Genomic DNA, 26,090 nt, shown 5'->3' on the forward strand with positions numbered 1-26,090 from the left:
AGGTGGCACAGTGGATAAAGCACCGGCCCTGGATTCAGGAGGACCTGAGTTCAAATCTGGCCTCAGACACTTAACACTTACTAGCTGTGTGACCTTGGGCAGGTCACTTAACCCCAACTGCCTCACTAAACAAAAAAAACAAAACAAAACAAAACAAAAACAACAAAAAAAGAATTATACAATACCTAGCAGCTGCTACACTAAAAGCCTGCAGGCTTTGGAATACTATATATCAAGAGCCAAAGAACTGGGACTGTGACCGAAAATAATTTACCCAGCAAAATTAAGTATAATTCTGAATGAAAAAAAATAATAAAAAGACCTTCAATGAATTGACAGACTTTCAGGATTTTCTGACAAAAAGACCAGAACTTAACAGAAAATTTGACATATAAAATCTAGGAAAAATATAAAGTAAACAGCAACAACCAATAACAAGGGATTCAATAAGGTCAAACTGTATACTTTTCATATACAGAAATGTAAGCTGTATTATTAAGATGGTCATTAGAACTTGGGTAGTTCAAAAGAGGTTGGAGATGAGCTGAGTATATGTGGTGATTTTAAAAGCAAAACTGAAAAAAATTTAAATTTAAAAAAGCAAAACTGTATAGGAAAAGGGGAAAAGCAATTATACAAATGAAGCACAAGAAGAACTGAGAAAGGGGAATGAGGTGGAGATGAAGGGCTGGTGGTGCTGGAACCCTACTCTCATTAGATCTGAGTTAAAGAGGGGTATAAGTTCTAAATTTATTAAGAAATAATAGGATTAGGGAACAGGATAAGGAGGTAGGGGTAGAAGGGTGTATAGATTAAGATTTAGGAGGGTTAGGGGAGAGGATAAGGGGGAGATTCTTTTAAAAAGGGAAGTAATGTTTAGAAGGAAACTAGAGAAGGGATAGGGTAATAGGAGAGGCTGAGGGTAATAGTGAGGAAAAATAGGATGGAGGGAAATATACAAAGAGTAATTGTAACTTTGAAGGCGAAATGGTTGAATGCACCCATAAAACTGAAAGGGAGAGCAGAATGGATTAAAAAATCAAAATCCAGGGGGCAGCTAGGTGGCACAGTGGATAAAATACCGGCCCTGGATTCAGGAGGACCTGAGTTCAAATCCAGCCTCAGACACTTGACACTTACTAGCTGTGTGACCCTGGGCAAGTCACTTTACCCTCATTGCCCAGCCCCCCCCCCCAAAAAAAAGGAGTATAGCTCAGGGCAGCTAGGTGGCACAGTGGATAAAACACCGGCCCTGGAGTCAGGAGGACTTGAGTTCAAATCCGGCTTCAGACACTTGCCAACTTTCTAGCTGTGTGACCCTAGGCAAGTCACTTAACCCCAATTGCCTCACCAAACAAAAAGAAAACAAAACAAAAAAACCCCCAAAAAACAAAATCCAACAATATGCTGCTTACAAAAAAATGCATTTTAAAATGAGAGATACACATAATATATAATAGAACGTGTTATACCTCAGCCAATACAAAAAAAGCAGGGGTAACAATCATGATATCAGACAAAATCAAAGCTAAAATAGATTTAATTAAAAGAGATAAACGGAGAAACTATATTATGATAAAAAGTACCATAGATAATGAAGCAATATCAATACTAAACTTGTATGCAGCAAATACCATAGCACCTATATTTTTTTGGGGGGGGTGAGGCAATTGGGGTTAAGTGACTTGCCGAGGGTCACACGGCTAGTGAGTGTTAAGTATCTGAGGCCGCATTTAAACTCAGGTCCTCCTGACTCCAGGGCTGGTGCTCTATCCACTGTGCCAGCTAGCTGCCCCAGTCTTTCTCCTTTTTGTTTTTTATCTCTTTTGGCATATACTCTTTTTTTCTGTTTGTTTTGTTTTTTGTTTTGTTTTTTTGGTGGGGCAATGGGGGTTAAGTGACTTGCCCAGGGTCACACAGCCAGTAAGTGTCAAGTGTCTGAGGCCGGATTTGAACTCAGGTACTCGTGAATCCAGGGCCAGTGCTTTAACCATTGTGCCATCCAGCTGCCCTACAGTACTAGATCTTAAACCATATTATAAAGCAATAATTATCAAAACCATCTGGTGCTGTCTAAAACAGAAAAGTAGATCAAAGGAACAGAGTAGACATATGATCTACAGCAGCAAACGAATATAGTGTTTAACAAGTGTAAAAACTTAAGTTTGGGGGATGAAAATTAATTATTTGGTAAAAACAAAAACAAAAACAAAATTGCTGGAAAAACTGGAAAGCAATCTGGCAAAAATTAGGCATAGACCGGTATCTTACACCATTCACCAAGATAAGGTCAAAATGGATACATGACTTAAATTTGAAGGGAGATAAGAAAATCTGAAGAACATGGAACATATTACCTATCAGATTTATGCATACATGAACAATTTATGAACAAATAAGAGATAGCATTGTAAGATGTAAAATGGATAATTTTGACTACATTAAAGTAAAAGATTTTGTACAATAAAACATATGTAGCCAAAATCAGAAGGAAAGCAAAAAATTGGAGGAAAAATTTTATAGACCCTTCCTCAAAGGTCTCAAGCCTCAAATATATAAATTACTATGCCAAATCTATAAAAATGTGCATCATTCCCCAATTGCTAAATGGTCAAAGGATATGAACAGACAGTTTTCTGATGAAGAAATCAAAACAATTAAAAATATGAAAAAATGCTCTAAATCATTACTGATTGGAAAAATGCAAATTAAAGCAACCTTGAAATATTATTTTACACCTATCAGATTGGCTAAAATGATAGAAGAGGACAAATGTTGGAGGAGATACAGAAAAATCAGGACCTTAAGTCATTGTTGGTGGATCTGTGAGCTGATCTGACCATTTTGGAAAGAGATATGGAATTATGCCCAAAGAGTTATTAACTTGCCTATACCCTTTGACCCAACAATACCCCTCTCAGGGTTGTTTCCCAAGTTGATTAGGGAAAAAGGAAAAGAACCTACATGTTCTAAAATATTTACAGCCACTCTCTTTGTGGTGGCAAAGAACTGGAAATCATGGGGAGGCCCCTCAACTGGGAAATGGCTGAACAAATTGTGGTACATGTTCATGATGGAATACTAATCTGCTATAAGAAACAATGAGCTCAATGATTTTAGAAAAGCCTGGAGACCGCCACTGAATAATGAAGAGCAAAATGAGCAGAACCAAGAGAATATTCTTCACAGAATCTTTTTTTGTTTGTTTTGTTTTTTTTGTTTGTTTGCTTTTGCAGGGCAATGGGGGTTAAGTGACTTGCCCAGGGTCACACAGCTAGTAAGTGTCAAGTGTCTAAGGCTGGATTTGAACTTAGGTCCTCCTGAATCCAGGGCTGGTGCTTTATCCACCGCACCACCTAGCTGCCCGCCCCCCCAAGAGAATATTCTATACAGTAACATCAATATTGTTTCAAGAATAACTTTGAACAACAAAATTATTCTATTATAAATACCCAAATTTGCCACAAAGATCCTGTGAAGGAAGAAGCTGCTTGAATACAGAAAAAAGAACTGACACAAATAAATAAATATATATATATACACACACATTGATATACATATATATGTACACTGTGTGTCTGTGTATGTATTTATACATAAATATATATACACATACACACATATGGACAGACACAGACCTATAACATCTAGAAGGTTAAGGAAGGGGAAAAAATTTACATGATAACTGGGTGGTATATTTGAAAGGATTAGCAAATTGTACATAGTAGATTAGCAATCTCAAGGCAATCTTCTGGTTTTCTATCCCACTATGCTATGGAAATACTTGTTTTATTCCTTAAGTTCAGAATAAAATAAAGAAATTTATTTTTTAAAAAAGACAGGTGAAGGATACCTTAAAGCTCCAAGCAGAGTGGTGAAAAGCCAGGGTTGTTCATTCAACAAATATTGAGGAAGCCCCCATTGTGTGCAGAGTTCTGGGTCAGACAAGATGCCCTGTACCCTCATTGCTCCACTTTCCTCTACTCTGACAGCAATTATCAGTCTACAAAGGCAGATTGTGACCTTGTCTCTGCAGGACTTTTTCTTGCAATCAGACAAGACAAACCACAGATAAAGCCACCGGCTATTAAAAAGTAGAAGGAAATGCTTCTAATAGGCACATTTGCAGAAGGAAATGCATCAAATGCAAGACAGGCTGGCAGGGGTGAATTGTGCCTAGTTAAGTTGTATGGATGGTCAGGTATTACTGATACAAGGTCAAGGAGTAACTGGGACTTAGTGTGTCTTCCTGCCACAGATTTCTCACATTTCTCTGCTGATTCACAAGCCTGCCCAAAAGTAAAGGTGGCTTAATGGACTGGAGTCCAAAAGACCTGAATTGAAATCCCACCTCAGACATGTACTAGCTGAGTGACTCTGAGCAAATCACTTTAATCTCCACTTGCCTCGATTTCCTCATCTATAAAAAGGGTAATAATAGCATCTATCTCCCAAACGTTGTTATGAGGATAAAATGAACCAAGATAATGCACTTTGCAAACCTTAAAGCAACATACAAATGCTAGCAGTGGTGGTGGTGGTAGTGTTATACATATATCCTGATTAGGCTGCTACCAATTGGGGAACCTATAACATCTCCAGGCTCCCATTACCTCGACTATGAAATAACAAGGCTGAATTAGATGATCTCTAGGGTCTCTTCTGGATTCAGATTTTGGTTCTGATACAAATGATATGATCAGTAGACAGAAAGTTCCTTGTTTTTGCATGCTCAATACCTAGTATATTGCTTTGTGCAGAATAGACATTGAATGGATGTTTGTTAAATTTCACTGAACTAACATGGGTAAGTCCTGTTGTCATCTTTTGGAAATTCAGTTTTCTTATCTATAAAATTAGGATAATACTTTTATTATCTAATAATCAACCAAGGTAGAAGGAGAAACTGACTATGATTTCACAGCATTCAGAGGTTCATTTGACAGAAGCAAAAACAGAGGCCAAGGTAAAAAGTCATGTGAGTTGTACAAGGTTATGTGGGCATTAAGCATACTAATTCCCCTAACAGTGATAAAGTATTTATGATTTACAAGTATCATCTTCCCATGTAGGAATATAAAATTTAACTTCATTGAATCTTTTATGTTTTCTCTTTTCTGTTTACCTTTTTATGTTTCTCTTGAGTCTTTTATTTGAAGATCAAAGCTTTTGTTCAGCTCTGGACTTTTCATTTAGGAATGCCTAAAAGACCTCTCTTTCATTAAATAGCCATTTTCCCCTGAAGGATTATACTCAGTTTTGTTGGGTGGGTAATTCTTGGTTGTAATCCTAGATCCTTTGCTTTTCAGAATATCATATTCCAAACTCTTTGGTCCTTTACTGAAGCTGCTAAATCTTGTGCAATGTTGATTGTGGCTCTATGGTATTTCTTTCTGGCTTCTTACAGTATTTTCTCCTTGGCCTGAGAGCTCTGGAATTTGCCTATAGTTTTTGTGGGAGTTTTCATTTTGGGATACCTTTCTGTAGGTGACCAATGGACTCTTTCAATTTCTATTTTACCCTCTGGTTTTGGGATATCAGGGCTGTTTGTTTTGTTTGTTTCTTGGTGATTTCTTGAAATACAATGTCCAGGCTCTTTTTTGGATCATGGATTTCAGGTGGCACAATAATTTTAAATTCTCTCTCACAGATCTATTTTACAGGTCAACTGTTTTTCCAGTGAGAAATTTTACATTTTCTTCAATTTTTTCATTCTTTTAATTTATTGTTTCTTGATGTTTCATGGAATCATTAGTTTCCACTTGTCCAGTTCTAATTTTTAAGGAATTACTTTCTCCATTGAGCTTTTGTGCAAGCTCTACTTTTTACTTTTTTTTTTTAAGTGAGGCAATTGGGGTTAAGTGACTTTCCCAGGGTCACACAGCTAGTAAGTGTTAAGTGTCTGAGGCTGGATTTGAACTCGGGTCCTCCTGACTCCAGGGCCGGTGCTCTATCCACTGCACCACCTAGCTGCCCCTACTTTTTTTTTTTTTCCAAAGAATTTTTTCCCAATTACATGTAAAAACAATTTTCAACATCCAGTTTTAAAACTTTGTGTTCTAAATTCTCTTCCTTCCTTCCTCCCTCCCTCCCCAATTCAACATAAATTATGCATGTATAGTCAAGTAAAACATTTCCCTATTAGTCAGGATGTGAAAGAAAACAAACAAAACCTCAAAAAAGAAAACTAAAAAAAATTATGCTTCAATCTGTGTATTCAGACACCATCAGTTAAGGAGATGGATCGCATTTTTCATCATAAGCCCTTCAGAGTTGGTCTTGGATCATTGTATTGCTGGGAATAGCCAAGTCATTCACAGCTGAACATCTTACAATACTGCTGTTACTTTGTACACAGTACATTTCACTTTGCATCAGTTCATGAAAATCTTTCCAGGTTTTTCTGAGAGCATTCTGTTGATCATTTCTTTTTCTTTTTTTTTTAGTGAGGCAATTGGGGTTAAGTGACTTGCCCAGGGTCACACAGCTAGTAAGTGTTAAGTGTCTGAGGCCGGATTTGAATTCAGGTACTCCTGACTCCAGGGCCAGTGCTCTATCCACTGTGCCACCCAGCTGCCCCTGATCATTTCTTATAGCACAATAGTGTTCCATCATAATCACATACCACAATTTGTCCAGTCATTCCCCAATTGATGGGCATTCCCTCAATTTCTAATTCTTTGCCACAAAAAAAGAGCTGTCATAAATATTTTTTGTTATATGGGTCCTTTAACTTTTTGTTTTTTATTTCTTTTCAGATACCAACCTAGTAGTGGTATTATTAGATCAAAAAGTATGCATGGTTTTATAGACTTTTGACCAGCTCTACTTTTTAAGAAATTGCTTTCTTTGGTGAATTTTTTTTCTACATTTTTCCATTTTTTTTATGTTTCCTTTACCAAGCTCTTTACTCTTTTTTCATTATTTTCTTGCATTACTCTTTTTTTTTTTTTTTTTTTTGCAGGGCAATGAGGGTTAAGTGACTTGCCTGGGGTCACACAGCTAGTGAATGTCAAGTGTCTGAGGCCGGATTTGAACTCAGGTCTTCCTGAATCCAGGACTGGTGCTTTATCCACTGCGTCACCTAGCTGCCCCCTCTCATTTCTTTTCCCAATTTTTCTTCTACCTCTCCAATTTGATTTTTAAAATCCTTTTTGAGCTCTTCCAGGAGTTCTTTTTTGGGCCAAATATCAATTCACATTTTGGGGGGGAGGGCAGGGCAATGAGAGTTAAGTGACTCGCCCAGGGTCACATAGCTAGTTAAGTGTCAAGTGACTGAGGGTGGATTTAAACTCAGGTCCTCCTGAATCCAGAGCCAGTGCTTTATCCACTGTGCCACCTAGCTGCTCCTCAATTCACATTTTCACGTGAGACTTCGCATCTAGCCATTTTGATAATGTTCTCCTTTTCTAAGTTTGTACCTTGATCTTCCCTGTCACCATAGTAACTTTTCATGGTCAGGCTCTTTTTTCGTTTCTTGCTCAGTTCTGTGACTTTTTTGCCTATTTTGTGACTTTTTACTTTTTGTAAGTTGGGCTCTACTCCAGGAATAGAGAGAGCACTATCCCAAGTTTCTTGTGCCAGGCTCAGGACCTGGCTACTGGCTTTCACTGGGGGTGGGGTCTTACTGCTGGCCTGCTCCAGGGGTGGGCCTTATTGTAGGCTCCCTGGGGTGTGGTCTGTCCGTGGTTTACTCCAACTGCATTCCCCTCCCACTCCAATAAGATACATCATTCCTAGTGCTTCACTACTCAAAAATTGGTTCTGAGGTATTATTGCAAAGTTGATTTCTGCTTCCCTCCACCATCTTGCCTCCAGAAGTTACATGGGTATTAAGAAACAAAACTAGAATTCAAACCCAAGTTCTCTGATTCCAGGTCTAGTGTTCTCTCCACAAGGCCACATTGTTTCATATGCAGTCATGAAAGTAGTTTGTAAGCCTTAAAGCATAAAAAAATTATTAGTTATTGATTCTATGGAAAGGATTACCCCTCCACTACTTATACCTAGATATATTTTTCATAATTTGGAGTTCTGATATTTGAAAACATAGTTCAAGTAATGTGTATAGGGAAAAAATTACAAATATCCATTTTTTTCAAGAAAAGAAAAAAAACAAGGCCTTGCATGTATAGAGAGGAAATTTTAGAATTCTTGTAGCATACAGAAAACTATTAAAGTCACAGGAAATTAAAAGACAAGACATTTGAAGATATATGATTGCTCCCTCCAAGACAGTAAAGGACCATAAGTTCAAATGAGAAAGCTTTCAGCTTTAATTGGCTTTTATGTACATAATTACAAATGTGATCATCTTGATGGGCTTCCTGTAATCTACTTTTTTCATAGAAAAAAAAAAAGCTCTGCTATTTTAAGACCATCTCTAATTATATGAGAGGATTTGAAAATGTATATTATGACACTTGAAATTACCTCTCAGTAAGTGGGGTTCCACCACCAAATCCCACCCAGGGATACTTTCAAGCTCCTTAACCTTAATTCATATTTTGAAGGAAAATATAACAACTATAATAGTTTACAAAAAGAAAAATGCTATGGATCTTCCAAAGACCTATAACATCCAATGCTCATAAATATGAACTGGCCCATGTATTAATTACCCAGTCAGTTCCTAAATCTTCAAATAAAAAAGAAACATTCTCAATCAATCAGTTAAGGCTGTGCTAAGCATAGGAGATACAAAGAGGGGCTGAGGAAACCAATCCCTGTTCTCAAGGTGCTCACAGTCTAACAGGGAAGACAATATGCAAGTAACTATGTATAAACAAGATGCAGACAGTTTCAACAGAGGGAAGGCCCTAAGATTTAAGGAAGCCTGGGAAAGACTAGAAGAAAACTAGGGAACTTAGGAGGTGGAAATGAAGACAGAGAGCATTCCAGGCATGGGGGACAGTTCCATTCAGCCCCACATTTGGGGCACCAGAGACGAGCGAAGCTTGCAAACACCAGAAAACACATACATGTCTTGAGAAAATCCACTTCACACAAACACAGCATTAAAAAGGGTCTCAGTGGGGCAGCTAGGTGGCGCAGTGGATAGAGCACTGGCCCTGGATTCAGGAGGACCTGAGTTCAAATCCAGCCTCAGACACTTGACACTTACTAGCTGTGTGACCCTGGGCAAGTCACTTAACCCCAATTGCCTCACCAAAAAACAAAAAACAAACAAACAAAAGAAAGGGTCTCAGTGGCCTCCATTCCATTTCTGACAAGTAGTCATCCAACCTTTGTTTGACCTCTTGCAGGCAAGCAGCCCATTTCCCTTTAGAACTGCTCTGACAGTTATTCAAAGCTCCTTCACATCAGCCTTCAGTCTGGTTCTCTGGGATATTCATCCCCCTATCCTGTGAGTCCACCAGAACAAGTCTAATCCCTCACATCCAAATGATAAACCAGTAAACACCTGAAGCCTGCTGTCAGCACATCACCTCTAAATGATCTTTATATGATAGAGTCTCCAGGGCTTGGTCATCCTCAGGAGGAGGCCTTGCCCATCCCAGTCCTTAAAAGATGGTTCCGTGAACTTAATACCATGTGCTAACACGGTCTCATTTAAGGCCAAGGACAGCAAAGTCTTGTCTGGACACTACGCTCTTCTTCTATCATTGCTTAGGTCAGCCTAGGAAGTTAGGAATTCAGATTTTGTAAATTCTAAAGGCCTAGTGATTCCAAAGAATCACAAAATAGCCAAGACCATCACAATTGTACCCAAATAAGAAACCTCTATGACATAACTCCCAAGTGGTAATGCAGCTCTTGTACCAAGACCTCCAGTGAGAGATAACCCGTAACTCCAGAGCCAGACCATTACATTTCTGGAAAGCTCTCATTAGTTAGGAAGGTTTGTCCTTACACTGAGCTGAAAACTACATTGGCAATTTTCACTCACGGCTCTTAGTTTAACCATGAAGTACTAATGAAATATGAAATAGGTTTGAAACCAATTACAGAACTACTTTAAAAAAATAATAATATGCATATGATGTATATAATATTTAGATATATAATTATAACTTAGTGTTATAACATTTAAATGTATAAATATTCACTATATATTGAATACTTATATTTCTGAATATATAGGAAAATAAGCCATTGAATCATCTTTAATATTAATTTAGATAGTCGTTTAATAATCCATGTTTCCTTTAAAACATGCATGTGGGGGACAGCTAGGTAGCACAGGAGATAAAGCACCCGCCCTGGATTCAGGAGGACCTGAGTTCAAATCCGGCCTCAGACACTTGACACTCACTAGCTGTATGACCTCAGGCAAGTCACTTAACCCCCACTGTCCCACAAAACAAACAAACAAACAAAAAACATGCATGTGATAACCACTTTATGTTGTGTTTGTGAGGGGTAGCTAGATGGTGAAGCGGAGAAGACACCAGCCCTAGATTCAGGAGGACCTGAGTTCAGATTTGGCCTCAGACACTTGACACTAGCTGTGTGACGCATGGCAAGTCACTTAACCCTCACTGTCCCACAAAATGAATGAATGAATGAATATGGAGATAAGTACCATGACTACAGGGGACCTTGAATTATCTGGGGAAGAAAAAGAATTAACGAAAAAAGGAAATTGACAAAAAAAGAAAATGTTCAATGTTGGAGAGGATGTGGGAAAACTGGGACAATAATCCACTGTTGGTGGAGTTGTAAACTGATCCAACCATTCTGGAGAGCAATTTGGAACTGTGCCCAAAGGGCTATAGAACTGTGATTGATCCAGCAATACCACTGCTAGGTTTATATCCCAAAGACATCCAAAAAAAGAGAAAAAGACCTATTTATACAAAAATATTTCTAGCAGCTTTTTGTGGTGGCTAAGAATTGGAAACCAAAGGGATGCCTATCAACTGGGGAATGGCTAAACAAGCTGTGGTATATGATGATGATGGAATATTATTGTGCTATAAGAAATGACAAGCCAGAGGATTTCAGAAAAATGTGGATTTACGTGAACTGATATGAAGTGAACAAAACCAGAAGAATGTTGCACACAGAGACAGCAATATTGTTTGATGAAGAACTGTGAATGACAATCCCAAAGGACTAATGATGAAGCATACTATCTGCCTCCAGAAAAAGAACTGATATTGATTGAACACAGACAGCAGCATGCTCTTTTTCACTTTCTTTCATTTTTTTCTTTTATATAGAGTCTTCTTATACAAAATGACAAATATGGAAATGTTTTACAAAATTATATACGTGTAACCTATATGTAATTGTTTAGCCTCAGAGAGGGGGAAGGAGAAGGAGGGAAAGGAGGCACAGAATTTGAAACCTAAAACTTTAAATAGAAAATTTTAATTGAAAATAAAAAAAGAAAAAAGGAAATAGTGGCTGTAAAATAAAACCATAAAGAGTCTACTTAAGTGGTACCCTAATAAACAGCATTCATACAGAGGATAACAGACAAAAATATATGTTCAACAAAATGGATAATGGTATGCAGAAGTCTCTGACGGTGAAGCACTATTAGCCTCAGTTGTTTTAACGCCTTTCTTTTTTTTTTTAAGGCAAAAGAAGTTCACAGAAATATTTTAAAGTAGAAAAACCAAGCAGGCGCACCTTTTACAAAAATGAGGAAACAGATGTCCCAAAAGGAAAGTAACTTGACCATGGGAAACTGGGATCCAGAAAGGGAAACTAAACTTCCCCATCCAAACCAGTTCTGTGTTACCCTAAACTCCCCTGACACCTGGAGCCTCCCACCAGCCCCTGTAGCCTACTCACCCCCAAATTTCCCTTTATAAGGTCCTTGCCCCTGATCCCATTGGGGAATTCCTTCTGGAGTCTTCATTCTTCTCCAGGCCCTGAGCCTGACTTCCTGAACTTCAAAATCAGGAACCTTCATCCTTCTCTCTCCTATTTTTAGCTCCTTTTTGTATACTGTCTTCCCACATTCGATTGGAAGCTTCTTGCAGGCTGAGACTATATTTCTTTTTGCCTATATTTGTATCTCAAATGCTAAGCACAGTGCTTGGCACATAATAAGTGCCTAACAAATGCTGGTTTCTGTCCCAGGATCAGAAGAGTAGACCCTACTACTTAACCAAGATTCCTGTGGGTACAAAAGAGTCTGTGTAAAAGCTCATCTTCCCCTCATGCAATCTCCAACTCTCCCTTCTCTACTGAAATTCTGATTCTTAAGGAATTCCTTTGTCCAGTCAATGCCCCCAGTGGCACACATACTGTTATCGATATGATAGTAACAGTGGAGACAATAGTAATGGATTTCAACAGCACTTTTTTTTTGCAAAGCCCTCATCTGAAGTTCCCCAAAAGGGCTGCCCCAGCTCCTTTTCCCTGAGGCTCTGCCCTTCTACTAACATCCAGACTATTCATGGAGAACACTCTGAACAGCTCTACACCAATATGGCTCCAGGGAAATTTTTGGCTTCAATAATTCTTGGACATCACATGCCAAGACACAGATGGGCAGAGACTGACATATGGATAATTCTCAACTTTTGAAGTACTAGATGATAGGAGGAGGATTAAAGATGATACAGGGCCTTTAGGGCAGCACCCACCTCACAGAAAACCATGAGACTGAGTGGACAAGTATCATCACCCCCATTTTTAGACATGCGGAAACTAAGCCTCAGTGATCTGACAGAATCTCAGAGTTACTGTCTCTGGCTTAAAGAATTCCAGTGACAGAGAATTCTATACCACCAGAAGTAGGCCATTCCACATGGAGAAGCTTTACTTATTAAGAAGCTTATCCTAATATTAAGCTGAAATATGCCTCTAGACAACTTCCCTTCTTGGTCTCAGTTTAGGCTTTTAAGAGTCGTCCAAGGTTATACTGCCAATAACTATGATAGACCCTTAGAGTTAGGAGAGACAAGGATCATCTAATCCAACCCCTTCCCTTTACCAAGGAGAAAAGTGAGGTACAGAGAGTGAGCTGACCTACCTGGTGTTACACAAGAGGCAGTGACAGAACCAAAAAACAGAACTGAAGCTAAGTGATGCCAGAATAGACAGAGCACCCAATCTGGGGTCAAGGAGACAAGTTCAAATCCTGCCCCCGACACTTACAAGCTGTGTGACTCTGGACAAATCCCCTTAAACTCTTTTTGTCTCAGTTTCCCTAATTGTAAAATGGGGATAGTAACAGCATCTCCCTCCTGGGGTTGTTGTGAGGATCAAGTGAGATATCTGTGAAGCATTTACATAGTGCCTGACACAGAGTAGGCTCCATGTAAATGACACCTCTTATTATTGGCCTCCAAGCACTCTAGCACTCAATCTGTATCATTTTGTGTCAAAAGCACAAATTTGTTTCTTCCAGAGATTAAGACAAGGACAGTCCAATCCTTTTCACCTCTGCCCCAACCTAAACATCAATGATGTGACAGCATTCATACCCCTTAACATTCCCAAGGTACTTTATATCTGATCCTATAAGGGAAGAGCTATTATTATCTACAATTTAAGGAAAAGAAAACTGAGGTTGAAAGAGTTAAGTAACTTGCTCCAGGTTCAGAGCCTGAGGGAGAATTTGAACTCAGTTCTTACTAATTCCAAGTGTTTCTTTCTATTCCCTGTACAGCCTAGGGGTCCTTAGTCAGATAGTGGCCTGTACTAGATCTTTTTCTTTCTTTCTTTTATTTTGGTGAGGCAATTGGGTTTAAGTGACTTGCCTAGGGTCACTAGTAAGTGTTAAGTGTCTGAAGCCAGATTTGAACTCAGGTCCTCCAGACTCCAGGGCCCGTGCTCTATCCACTGCTCCACCTAGCTACCCAGATCTTTTACTTTAAAAACAAAAACCACCAAGTCAAGTCAACAAGTATTTATTATGCTAAGCCTTGAGGGAAAAAAAAAAGGCAAAACAGTTCTTGCCCTCAAGAAGCAATCTAATGTGGGAAAGAACACACAAACAATTATGTACAGATAAGATATAAAGAGGGCAGATGTGGAGATAAAAATCAAAGGGAAGGCACTAACATTTGGGGAGTATCAGGAAAGGCATCCTGTAGAAGATGCAACTTTAGCTGAGACCTGAAGAAAGCCAGGAAAGCCAGAGATGAGGATGGTCAGCATCCCAGGATTGAAAGACAATTAGTGGGGGCAGCTAGATGGCGCAGTGGATAGAGCACCGGCCCTGGAGTCAGGAGTACCTGAGTTCAAATCCGGCCTCAGACACTTAACACTTACTAGCTGTGTGACCCTGGGCAAGTCACTTAACCCCAATTGCCTCACTAAAAAAAAAAAAAAAAGAAAGAAAAAAAGAAAGACAATTAGTAAAAATGCCTGGAGTCAGAAGTGTCTTATATGAAGAAGAGAAAAGAGGACAAGTGTCACAAGACCAAAGAGAATGTAGAGGGAAGTGAGATGTAAGAAGACTGGAAAGGTGTTGGGGGGGCAGGTTATGGGTTTTGAATGCCAAATGGAGCATTTCATATTCGAACCAGGAGATAAATAGGGTACCACTGATGTTTATTGAGGGTGGGGGTGGTAACACCTTTAAGAAGATAAAGCTGACAGCTGAGCAGAAGATGCACTAGAGTGGAGAAGAGACTTGAGGCATAAGCTATAGTAAAAGTCCAGGTGTGAAGTGATGAAGGCCAGGATCCGGGTGTTGACAGCATCATAAGAGAGAAGGGGACACATACAAGAGAGGTAATGAAGACAGGACTGGGAAACTCTGGATTGGATATGGAGAGTGAGAGAGTGTGAGGAGTCCAGGATAATTCCCAGGTTATGAGCCTGGATGACTTCAAATATGCTGGTGCAACAGTAAAAAAGAAATACAGAAGTTAGGGTGAGAGGGATATTTTTGGGGAAAAGATAATCAGTTGTTTTGTTTTGGGGCAATGGGGGTTAAGTGACTTGCCCAGGGTCACACAGCTAGTAAGTGTCAAGTATCTGAGGCTGGATTTGAACTCAGGTCCTCCTGACTCCAGAGCCAGTGCTTTATCCACTGTGCCGCCTAGCTGCCCCAAAGATGATCAGTTGGAGCCAGAATTAGGGTTAAAGTTAAAGTTAAAGTTGGGTGAGCTCAGATACTTTCATAAGGTGAGAACAATCAAAAATAATCGATCAATCATAGGCTTTTAGATGAAGTGAAAAAAAGTCTTTGATCAGTTGAGAAGTGCTGGAGAGTCAGTAGATGAAAGGAAATGGCATTGCACAGGAAGTATACTGATACTGGTTGAGAAAACTTGGTCATGCCCTATGGGCCAACTACAAAAGATCAAGCCACTCAGAATCTGAGGATTTTAGTGTCTGGTAGCTTAGCTTAGCAGCCTTCTAGCCATGCCCTTGAAGAGAAATTGCTATGGAGCAAAGGAAAATTGGCTTAGCCTAAGCCTCCATCTCCTTCTGCTCCACATACAGCCCCTCAAGTCCAGAGGAAAACCCTGTAACCTTTGGACATGGGGCAGATATTGGCATTCCCATCAACATCCTGGTCTTAGCAGCATCCCCTGGAACAGTAAACACAGTGTGTGCATTGGGAGCTGAGGACAGAGCTAGTAAGTGTCAAGTGTCTGAGGTCACATTCGAACTCAGGTCCCCCTGAATCCAGGGCTGGTGCTTTATCCACTGCACCACCTAGCTGCCCCCAGTTAGTTAGCTCCTAAATGAAACCCCAGACCAATAACTTCAAAATGAAAAATATTATAGGTAAAATTCAGAGTTCCAGGATTAAGGAGAAAATACTGTAAGTGGCCAGAAAGAAAGAATTCCAGTACTGTGGAACCACACTCAGGATCCCACAAGATTTAGCAGTGACCACTATAAGAAATACTGACTTTGGAATGTGCTATTCTAGAAGGAAGAGGATATAAGCTTTAATCAAGAATAACCTACCCAGTAAAACTGAGTATTATCGTACTGGGGGAAAATGTACATATAACGAAATAGAGGACTTCCCAGTATTCCTAATGAAAAGACCAGAGCCAAATAGATAGCAGATGATTGAGAAATCACATCTAGCAAATTGCTTTTGTTAGATTAAACAGATGGGGAGCAAACTCCCGAACTCTCTGTTTCTGTTATTGGCTTAGAAGGATCCCTTTTCTATTTCTCTACCTCTAGGAAACTTTGAGAAGTTTCTAGCCACAGGTCATTAAGTGTTTTTCATGATATAATGATCCATCATTTCATGATGCATCATCCCACCAAATGTTGTTTCTTGCAGCAGGGCATCCAGAGGTAGAAGTAGGAGTCGGCATGGGCCACGTAAGTCAGACCACTGACACCAACTTGAGCATCACCTGTCTGCAGACCTTGATGGAGATCTTTGTGCTTCCAGCCTAGCCCACCTCACTGAAACAATCACTGGAAAAAAGACCCTACTTCTATCCACCTTCTTGCCACCACCAACATTAGCTGCTGATGAACAGTAGTAAGCCCAAGAGGCTCTGGAGCAACAACATGCCCCAAACCACTGCCACCGTTTCTAGCTGTATCCCTCACAGCCATCCTCCTGGGAAGCAACTTCTGTAGAGAAAGGCTCAATCATCCCTACCAACTGCAGTAAGCAAGCCAACCTAGCTGGACGAGCAAGACACTCTGAAGGAGATAGGAGGCAGCATGTGCCAGGAGTGTTAAACCACAAACGTCACCGCCTCTCCTTTTACCTAATGGTGATAGCCCAACCCCGAACCCAAGAACCTCAGGAGCAGCAGTGTCCCTTAGATCACTGGTTCTATGACCAGCAGAGTTCCAGCAACCACTACCCTGAGAAAAAAGCCACAGCTACTGAAGATCCAGAAAAGAAAGTTCTTACTATCAAAGATTTGGGGTGTGTCAAATGGTTTGCTTTCAGAAACTTAGGATTTTGTTAGTGGAAGTTACAGTAAAGGTGATGGTTTGTTGCTGTGCCCTAGGGACCACAGGACTTTTCTACTTAACTCCCAGCTGAAACCTCTATGTGTTGTCTTTACAGTGTCAACTTTTATGTATCTTGTAGGAACCTATTTATTTACATGTCTCCTCCATTAAAATGTGAGCTCCTTGAGAGCAGGAATGATCTTACTTTTCTCTTTATATCCCTAGCACTTAGCACAATGTTTTGCATATTATAAAGACTTAAGGAATGATTTTCCATTCATTCATTTTAAGAAATAATTTGCTTCACCTAGCACTCCTACTACTTAGCCTGTACTCTAAAGAAATCAAAGGAAAAGGACCTATATAAACAAAAACATTTATAGACATATTTTTGTTGTAGCAGAGAACTGCTAATTAAGGGGGTGCCCATCGATCAGGGGATTGCATAATAATGATGGCTAGTGTTTCTATAATACTCTATTTCCCAAAGTGCTTTGCATAGGCTAATTTATTCCTCACAATAATCCCCATTTTACACATGATGAAACTGAGGCAGAGAGAGGTTAGATGATTTACACAGGGTCACTTAGCCAGTGTCTGAAGCAGGATTCCAGCTCAGCTCTTTCTGACTCCAAATCCAGCATTTTATCAAGCAATCAGCATTCATTAAGCATCTGCTATGGGGCGAGTCCCACTCTGGAAATTTAAAAAGAGTCAGTGGACAACCTTTGCCCTCAAAGAGCTTACAGTCTAACTGGGGAGACAACAAGCAAACAAATGTATACAAAGCAAGCTATATACAGGATAAATAGGAAATAATTAACAAAGCACCAGAATTAAGAGGGTTGGAGTGAAGGGCTTTTAGTAACAGATGGGATTTCGATTTAGAAGGCAGAAGATGTAAGAAGAGAACTGCTAATTAAGGGGGTGCCCATCAATGAGGGGATTGCATAATAACGAAGGCCAGTGTTTCTATAATACTGTTTCCTGAGCAGCCATTGAGCTGCCCCTAAACAAATTATGATATATAAATATAGTGAACTGTTACTGTGCTTTAAGAAATATTGAGGTGGGTAGTTTCAGAGAAACCTGATGCAGAGTGGAGTGAGCTGAAGCAGGAGAACAACGTTTACAATAATAACCAATATTGTAAAGAAAAGCAAGCAAAAGACTAAACTTGTTCCTTATCTGATAATAAAATGGTGATGAATGCAAGATGCACAATAAAACATTACATTTTTGAACAAGGCCAGTGTACGAATTTGTTTTAGTTGACTGGGCATATTAGGAGAGTCTTAAACTTAAAAAAAAAAATTGGGAGAAGTAGGAGGAGAGGGGAAGTAGTAAAAGGGCTTCAAAAAAAAAAGGGGGGGGGAAGAGGAGAGATTAAAGCATTTTAAAAGGATTTATAAGAATGAAAAAGCCAGAAGGAAACTGACAAGCAGAAAGATAAATGTTGCATTATTATATGCTTAAAAGAAAAGTAGACTGTATAATATAGATTCAGTTTTATGTATAGTCCTCTTTTTCTGGTTTACTTACTACAAGGAAATACACATTTTACTTGATGTTAAGGTCAGAATTTTAAAAAATTAAAATAAAAAATATCTTTTGTAAAAGGCAAAAGATTTATGTGATCTGAAGAGAAACCAGAGTATAAAAAATATCTTTTGTAAAGGAAAGATACACATTTTAGGGGTGGGCAAGTATCCCAAAATTGCAGTGTCTAAATCAGACCCTCTTGTGAGATAAAGAAGAAAACAAGTTAATAACAGATGTAGTTTCTTTTGTGTAGGTAATATTTCTTTTTATAAAGTATGGTTAAAATCCTGCAGTGAAAGGCATAATTAATTTATAGATTGGTTATTCATGATTCTGTCTTTCCTTCCCACTCCCATTTACCTCAGGGATGTTGTAAGAATTGATGAGATAATGTCTGTAAAAATCTTTGCACTTCTCGGAAGAGAGCTTATAAACACAGGTACAATTTTCTGAAGCCTAAATTAATCAGACTAAGTGAAATATGACAATTCTGAATGCTGTTTGATTTAACAAAATAGTATTAAACTTGGTAAAGTAGGCTAATTTTGTTTTTTTCACTCTGGGTGGGAGTCAACTTTATCTTCTGAGAGTATTTAAAAGTAGAAATAACAATAATGAATACTTGTGGGTTATAATGGTACAGTACTCACTTTGAATTCACAACTTAACGAACAGAAAATAAGTATCTTAAAATCCACTAAAACATTGCAAATAATGAATTTTTTCTTCCTAATTTTAGTGTTGGAATCAAGACCCTTACCCACCAATGTCTTTCCCTTTCAGATTACTTAGGCGTCAACTTCAACCCTTCACTCTCTGACCCCTTTCCATTCCACCTGTTTCCAATGAGTGTTGATTTCACTGGGGGGGGGGGAGGGGCAGGGCAATGAGGGTTAAGTGACTTGCCCAGGGTCACACATCTAGTAAGTGTCAAGTGTATGAGGCCAGATTTGAACTTGGGTCCTCCCGAATCCAGGTGCTCTATCCACTGCGCCACCTAGCTGCCCCCCGCCAATGCATTTTCAAATACAAAATTGGAAAATTAGCTCAGTCTTGCAGGGTAGGTATACTCAATTTTATTTACTCCATAATCCCAACATAGATCATCTAATTTGCGAATTATGCAGCTACTTCAGTTTTTCTTCTTTGCATTCTCTGTCTCTTAAATAAACAAATTATTGGTGCTGAGGAAAGCCTTAAAGAACATCAAGTTCAATTCCCCCATTTTAAGGTTAAGGAAGTGGAGATCCAGTGGAGAGACATTACTCGTGCTGAATTACTGTTAGTCAGTGGCCGAGTCAGGAGAAGAATCTAAGCCTCTGACCAGATGTCTGAGGCGCTCTTTACTACAACATGATACCTTCATTAATAGATCCAGACTACAGAAAAATCTTACCAATGCAAAGATCTGATCATTTTATTCCTCTTCCAAAATCCTTTCAATTGCTTCCTATTGGCCCATTAGGTAAAATGCAAATTTCTTGGCCTGAAACTCAAGGACCTCCACAATTTCAATTCACAGTTTTTAGGCCCCCTTCTTCCCCACCTTCTCCTTTATAACTTCTCTTCAGTCAATGCTATAGCAAATTGTCCTACACTCAGTGCCCTCTGTTTTCTAGTCTTAATGCTTTTTGTTCACATTTATTCCTTAAGTTTTCAATGCATCTTGTATTCAACCACCAATGAAATTGCCAGTCCCTAAAAGCCCAGTTCAAATGCCACTTCCTTCAGGAAGATTATTCTGATCTCCAGAGTAAAAAAAGATTTTCCTTCCCTTGAACCTCATATAACCCTTGTTTGCATCCTATTATTTTGCATCCAGTGACTTGTGTGTATGGCACATCCTTATACAAGCCTCAAAAGCTCAGTCAGGGCAGAGACTGTGAATTAGAGCCCTTTTTTACTCTAGCACGTGGCACATTACCCTACTTGATGCTTCAGGTCTCTGTTGAATTTAATTCAGAAATGAAGTTAGATGAAATAAATACACCAATCAGTTTTCCTTCTGGTTCATTGGCCTTGAGGAGGGAAAAATTAGTATAGAAAGGGGACATTGTTTTCAGCCGAAATATAACTTTGGAACATTTCACTTTTGTCATCTTGCCAGAAAAAGGTATAACCAAAGATCAATAAAGAAAGATCAAAAGTAGAAGTAATATTTGTAGAAAAGCATGCTGTGGACCAATATTGCAACAAATTATTTGTAAGAGAAATAAAAAATCAAAATGGAGAGGCACAGACCACAAGGATAACTTTCAACTTGACAAAAATTTTGAAGTGAAACCAAACTAATCATAAAGTTTTCCGATTCAGTGTTATTTTATACTAAAAAAAGAGAAAGTAGTAAGAGTAACCAGCTTCCTTATTTTTAGATGGACTGCTTAACCAAACATGTATCTCTATAAAAACCACAGAGTTAACACTTCCTCAATTCTTCCTACTTATATAGCTGAATATGTTTCAATCACAGCTACAGAAACCAGTTTCGTTTGTACTTAAAATTAATATGTGTTGTGCTTTTTTGCCTGGTACCAAGAAGGTAATAAGATGGCAAGTTGAATAAAGGCTTGTCCATTGACTCATTTCACGATGAGCTCTGAATTTCCTGGTTGCCAAAACAATAACTAATAAGTTCACCTCTTCACCTTTAGAAATTAAAAATGGAATTTGAGTTGTGCTAATTTCTGATATTCTGAGTGAACCTTACCTTCCCACATGCTCTGCAATGATGCCTCCTCTTGGTGAAGGTAAACCTGGCTTCACATTTCATGCAGTTTGGAGCCTGAGAATCCGGGACCCACACAGGAGCCACTTCGCCCAGGGTGGTAAACGGCTTTCTGGTAGGAATACCAAACTGAGCAGCTCTAAGATCATTATCAGGACTATCTGCGGCTACTGCAAGGCACGGACTACTCGAGACCACAGCCTCATCATCTTCTACAAGGTCCCCATTTGCATCAGCAATAGAGGAATGAAGTGTCTCATTAGGGAATATAGCTACTGCTGAGTTTTCCCCTAACTTTGATTTCCCAAATACATCATTTTTGTTTTTAGCATTAGTGCCACTGTGAGGAGGAAGGTCATTTTGTAAATGTTCTGACAATGGCTTTGGAATCTGAAGCTTGAGATTGGTTGGTTGCTTCGGTCTGGCACCACCAAAGGGAACACTGATGGGTGGCACATTAGCTACTACTTGAGGGGATAATTGCCCCTGAATAGATGGGACCTGACTACAGAGATTACGAACATAGTTTTTTTTCATTTGGTCACTAGTGCTACTTAAGACAAGCCCGTTCCCTTCTGAGGCCTCATTTCCTCTTTGCTCATAAACATTCCCATAGCATTCTGATTTACTTTCCTCAATTTCCTTTTCCTCTGTGACTGAATCTTCCTTGGAGGGTAAAGTCTTTGGAATACAAGCAATAACTGGGTTTAGCATTCCATAGGAATCACAACCATTAGACAGAGAATTTGCTGCTGGCATGTCCAGAACAGCAGGGAAACCATAGCCCTCAAGCTCCTCTATACAAGTTCCTTTTAAAGGGACACCTGACTCTGAGGTGGCCTCCTCATTTTCCCCACTATCACCACAAGCCTCCTCCCCAGGCCGGCTCCCTGGCAGAAGCCTCTCACTCTGTCCACTTGTTGGGCTACTACTCATTTCATTCGGTTTAGTCAATTCCCCATGAGTCACCTCCTCAGATGCTGAAAAGCATCCCACTGCACTGAGTGATTCGCTTGTAGCCAGAGTGTGTCCAAGTTCACCACCTTGGCTTTCGTCTCCCCTGGTTTCACTAGGGGCAAGCCCACAGGAAGCCTGCTCACAGCAATCATCCCTTTCAGACACATTCAGTTGGTCGGGGTCAGAAAACAGAGGTAGCCCAGGCTGGAAGGGTTCTCCAGCTGTTCTCTCATCTGGAGGCTCCTCTTCCATTGAACCCTTCTCACTCAAATGGGTCATGCCATTTGTAGTCTCTAAATCTGTCCTTGGAGAGCTGGCTTTCCCAGCAGAAGCCTCAACTGGTTTACAACTCCCCTGCACGTCAGCAGCAGAACCTTCAGCTGTTCCGTGGGACAGGGTCACTGTACTGGTCCCTCCACTTGCATTTTCTAAAACGGGAGGATCTCTACTTGGATTAAGATCGTCTTTTAAATGAGAGAGGGAACAGACATCAGAGTGACTCTCTGGCGAAACATTACAGAGATGGCTAACAGGATCATCCTCAGCATGCAGCTGGTTACACTGGACCCCTGGTTTCTCCAAGTTCATGTCTTTTTCATCAGCCCCATTGATAGTAACACTAAAGGGATCGCTGTTTTCATCATCCAGTGTAAAGCTAAGAGTATCCATTAGCGAATGGCTATTGTAGTCATGACAATCCAGTAAATCAGCGCTTGGCAGAGTCCTTTTGTCACAATTATGCATGACAGCTACAACAAGAATGTTTTTATCTTCAGGCAGACTGTCTCTATTTCCAAGTTTCTCCTCTCCTGCATCCACAACACCACACTGGTCATCCCAGTTATTGCTGCTCTTTATCAGCTGCTCTTCTGCAGTAGCCTGATCTTCAATGCACATGGTGGAGGTCTCCGGATTTACAGCACTCTCTCTTCCATTAGGACAATGATCCCCTCCTTCCACAGATGGAAGGAGGGGAGAATGAGCCTGAGAGAAGATTTTCCGTGTCCGCTGTGACTCACTTGGAATTGCTGTTTCATTCACACTGGCCAGAGCCGGGCTAAATGACAGCAGATGAGGGTCTAGAAGCTGATTCCATTTTTTATCCAATATTGCAGGAGAAACTGTCTCATCTGAAAAATAAATGGTTTAAACAATGAGTAAGTTGGCAATACTATACCAGGACAAAGTTGATTAGCAAAACTTCCAGTTATCTTGGTCAAAAATAAAGCTATTAAGACAAAAATGCTTACAATTCTTGGCTACAGATGAGAAAACACATTTAAACCTCTTCCCTGTAGCTGTATGTTCTAAATCTTAACTAAACGGGGAAAATTGTTAAAATCCTAGAGCCCACAAGCTAAGAATGTTTTTATTTTCATTTTTAAATACAAGATTCTTAGCTCAATTTGGTCCAGAGCCTTATTTGCTATCCTAGAGCACTGCAAATATCAAGAGAACATTACAATAACCTAGTTGGAAAGTTTCAGTTTATATAGAATATGTCATTACTTAGATGACCTGAATTTTAGCAAATAACATTGTTTTCAAGAGATTCAATGACTAGTAATTTCCATTACATAGGGCCAACAAGATGCTAAAAAGGAACTTGAGAGGCTCAGGGTTTTGTTCTAGCTCTGCTAGGAGCTTGCTACTTGACAATAATAGTAGTGGCTGAAATAAAGAGCTTTTTTTAAGATTTCAAAGCACTTGGTAAATATCTCACTGTCTATTCACAACAACCTAGTGAGTAGGGACTATAAAATATTACTATCTACATTTTCCAGATTGGAACAGTGAGGGTGAAGTGACATTTAATAAATGATGGACGCAGGATTCAAATTCAGCTCTCTACTAGCTCTAAAAGACCATCATCTTTCCATTTCACTTCTTTCCTTTGGGGCACAGTTTCCCCATGTGTGAAATGGAGACGAATGGGCTAACCCATTTCTTTCCTTTTTTTTTTTTGGTGAGGCAATTGGGGTTAAGTGACTTGCCCAAGGTCACACAGCTAGTAAGTGTTAAGTGTATGAGGCCGGATTTGAACTCAGGTACTCTTGAATCCAGGGCCGGGGCTCTATCCACTGTGCCATCTAGCTGCCCCAGCTAACCCATTTCTAAAAACATTTCTTGAGATATTGCTACCAGTGTAGCCCAGTTGTTCCGCCCTGAATCTCCATTTCCTTATCCATAAAATGAAGGGTTACACTAGATAAAGTCATTTCTACCTCTAAATTCATGATCTTATGATACATGAGACTTCCACCAAGACAGACTTTCACACAGATGTGGCAAACAATGGCTAAGAAGCATATCCTTGTAATGTCATATATTGTCTTTTTTAAGAGTAACATTTTTTAACAATAATAGCTAACATTTATTTAGCACTCTAAGTTTGCAAAGGGCTTCACATAATTATTTCATCTGATCCCCCAACAACCCTGTGAGTTTCTCAATCTCTCTTAGTTCCAGTGCCTTCTCTCTGGTGATTATCTCCAATTTATCTAGTTCATGGATTGTTTGCAGTTTTTTGTATGTTCTCTCTACCACTGGACTGTGAGCTCCTCCTTTTGGCTTTCTTTGTATTCCCAGGGCCTTGCACATAGTAGGCACTTAATAAATGCTTACTGACTGACTGAAGTAGAAGCTAATCTTTTCATCTACAGATGAGGAAAGTGTGGTTTAAGTGACCGTTCTGGGGTCACAGAGCTAGTCAGTGTGTAAGGCAGAATGTGAATGCTATAGCATCTAGCTGCCCAAGGGAAGCTTCATGATTTAAACCATTTAGATGACCTATTACAATTTCTTAGGCTGTAATTTTGTTCTGCATACTTAAACAAATTAAAGCATCAGAAATTGTATTATTTTCTTTCTCCCCTTACTATCGATAGCAAATTAGTTATAATCAGCTTCCTGAATCTTTGCTTCACATTATTTACTTGAAGGGTTTGATACAGATGTATTCTTATATGTTACACTAGCAAAGAGTTTACAGTCTAGATGGGGAAATAGAACATACCTAATAAAAACAATAACCAATACCACAATCACAATTTCAGCTGGAATTGATATTAATGACCACTTGGTCCGACCTATGCCTTCTCCTTGCAAAGGCTAAAGCCATTAAATGCACAAATGATCCCATTCCAGCCTGTCTCCTCCAACAGACTGGCCCTTTGGCATCTCTGTCTCATCTAGCTTCCTTCTCTCCCTATCTACTGTCTCCTTCCCAACTGACTACAAAACGCACCTATGTCTTTCTCATCTTGTCAAAAACTCACTTGGCCCATCCAATCCCACTCCATATCATCTCATATCTCATATCTCAACTCTTTGAGAAGGCTGTCTACAACAGGTGCCTACATTCTCTTCTCAACTCTCTGGTCTGTCTTCTGACCTCATCATCTCACTGAAACTGCTCTCTCTCTCTCTCTCAAATTACTCACAATCTCTTAATTGCCAAATCTAATGACCTTTTCTCAATCCTCATTCTTCCTGACCTCTCTGAAGCCTCTGACATTGTAGATCACCCTCTTCTTAATATCTTCTTCTCCATAGGTTTTTATGAAACAATGCCTTTTTCACCCATCTGACTGCTCCTTCTTGGTCTCCTCTGCTAGATCTTCATCCAAGTCACTCCCACTAACTTGGGTGTTCCCCCAAGGGTATGTCCTGGGCCTTCTCTCCTCCCTCTATATTATTTCACATGGTGATTTTATTAGTTCTCATGGATTCAATTATCATCCCTATGATGAGGATTCTCAGATTTACTTATCCTGTTCAAGTCTCTCTGCTGACCTCTAGTCCCAATCTCCAACTGCCTATTCTCTCCAGCTCGGCATCCTGTAGTCATTTTTAAATCAACACGTCCAAAACTGAACTCATTATGTTTCCCCCTAAACCTCTCCCTCCTCCAAACATCCTTATTACTTTTCAGGGTATGATTATCCTCCCAGCCCCGCAAGCTCACAACCTCAGTGTCATCATCGATTGCTCATTCTCTGTCACCTTCCTCCTCACCCAAGACCTGGTGATTTCATCTTTGTAG

At 39.6% G+C, this 26,090-nt stretch overlaps 1 protein-coding gene across 2 annotated transcripts in view; it reads right to left on the reverse strand.

Annotated features, from left to right (window-relative positions):
• ZFYVE9 (zinc finger FYVE-type containing 9) overlaps window positions 1-26,090 on the reverse strand; it is a 192,900-nt gene that overhangs the window by 75,694 nt on the left and 91,116 nt on the right. For both annotated transcript variants that reach the window (XM_044002767.1, XM_044002766.1), the window contains exon 4: window positions 21,071-23,175. In XM_044002767.1, the coding sequence (XP_043858702.1) occupies window positions 21,071-23,175 (2,105 nt within the window). The remainder of the gene's footprint in view (window positions 1-21,070; window positions 23,176-26,090) is intronic.

This window comes from Dromiciops gliroides, chromosome 4 (assembly GCF_019393635.1).
Source record: "Dromiciops gliroides isolate mDroGli1 chromosome 4, mDroGli1.pri, whole genome shotgun sequence".
Lineage (NCBI taxonomy): Eukaryota > Metazoa > Chordata > Mammalia > Microbiotheria > Microbiotheriidae > Dromiciops > Dromiciops gliroides.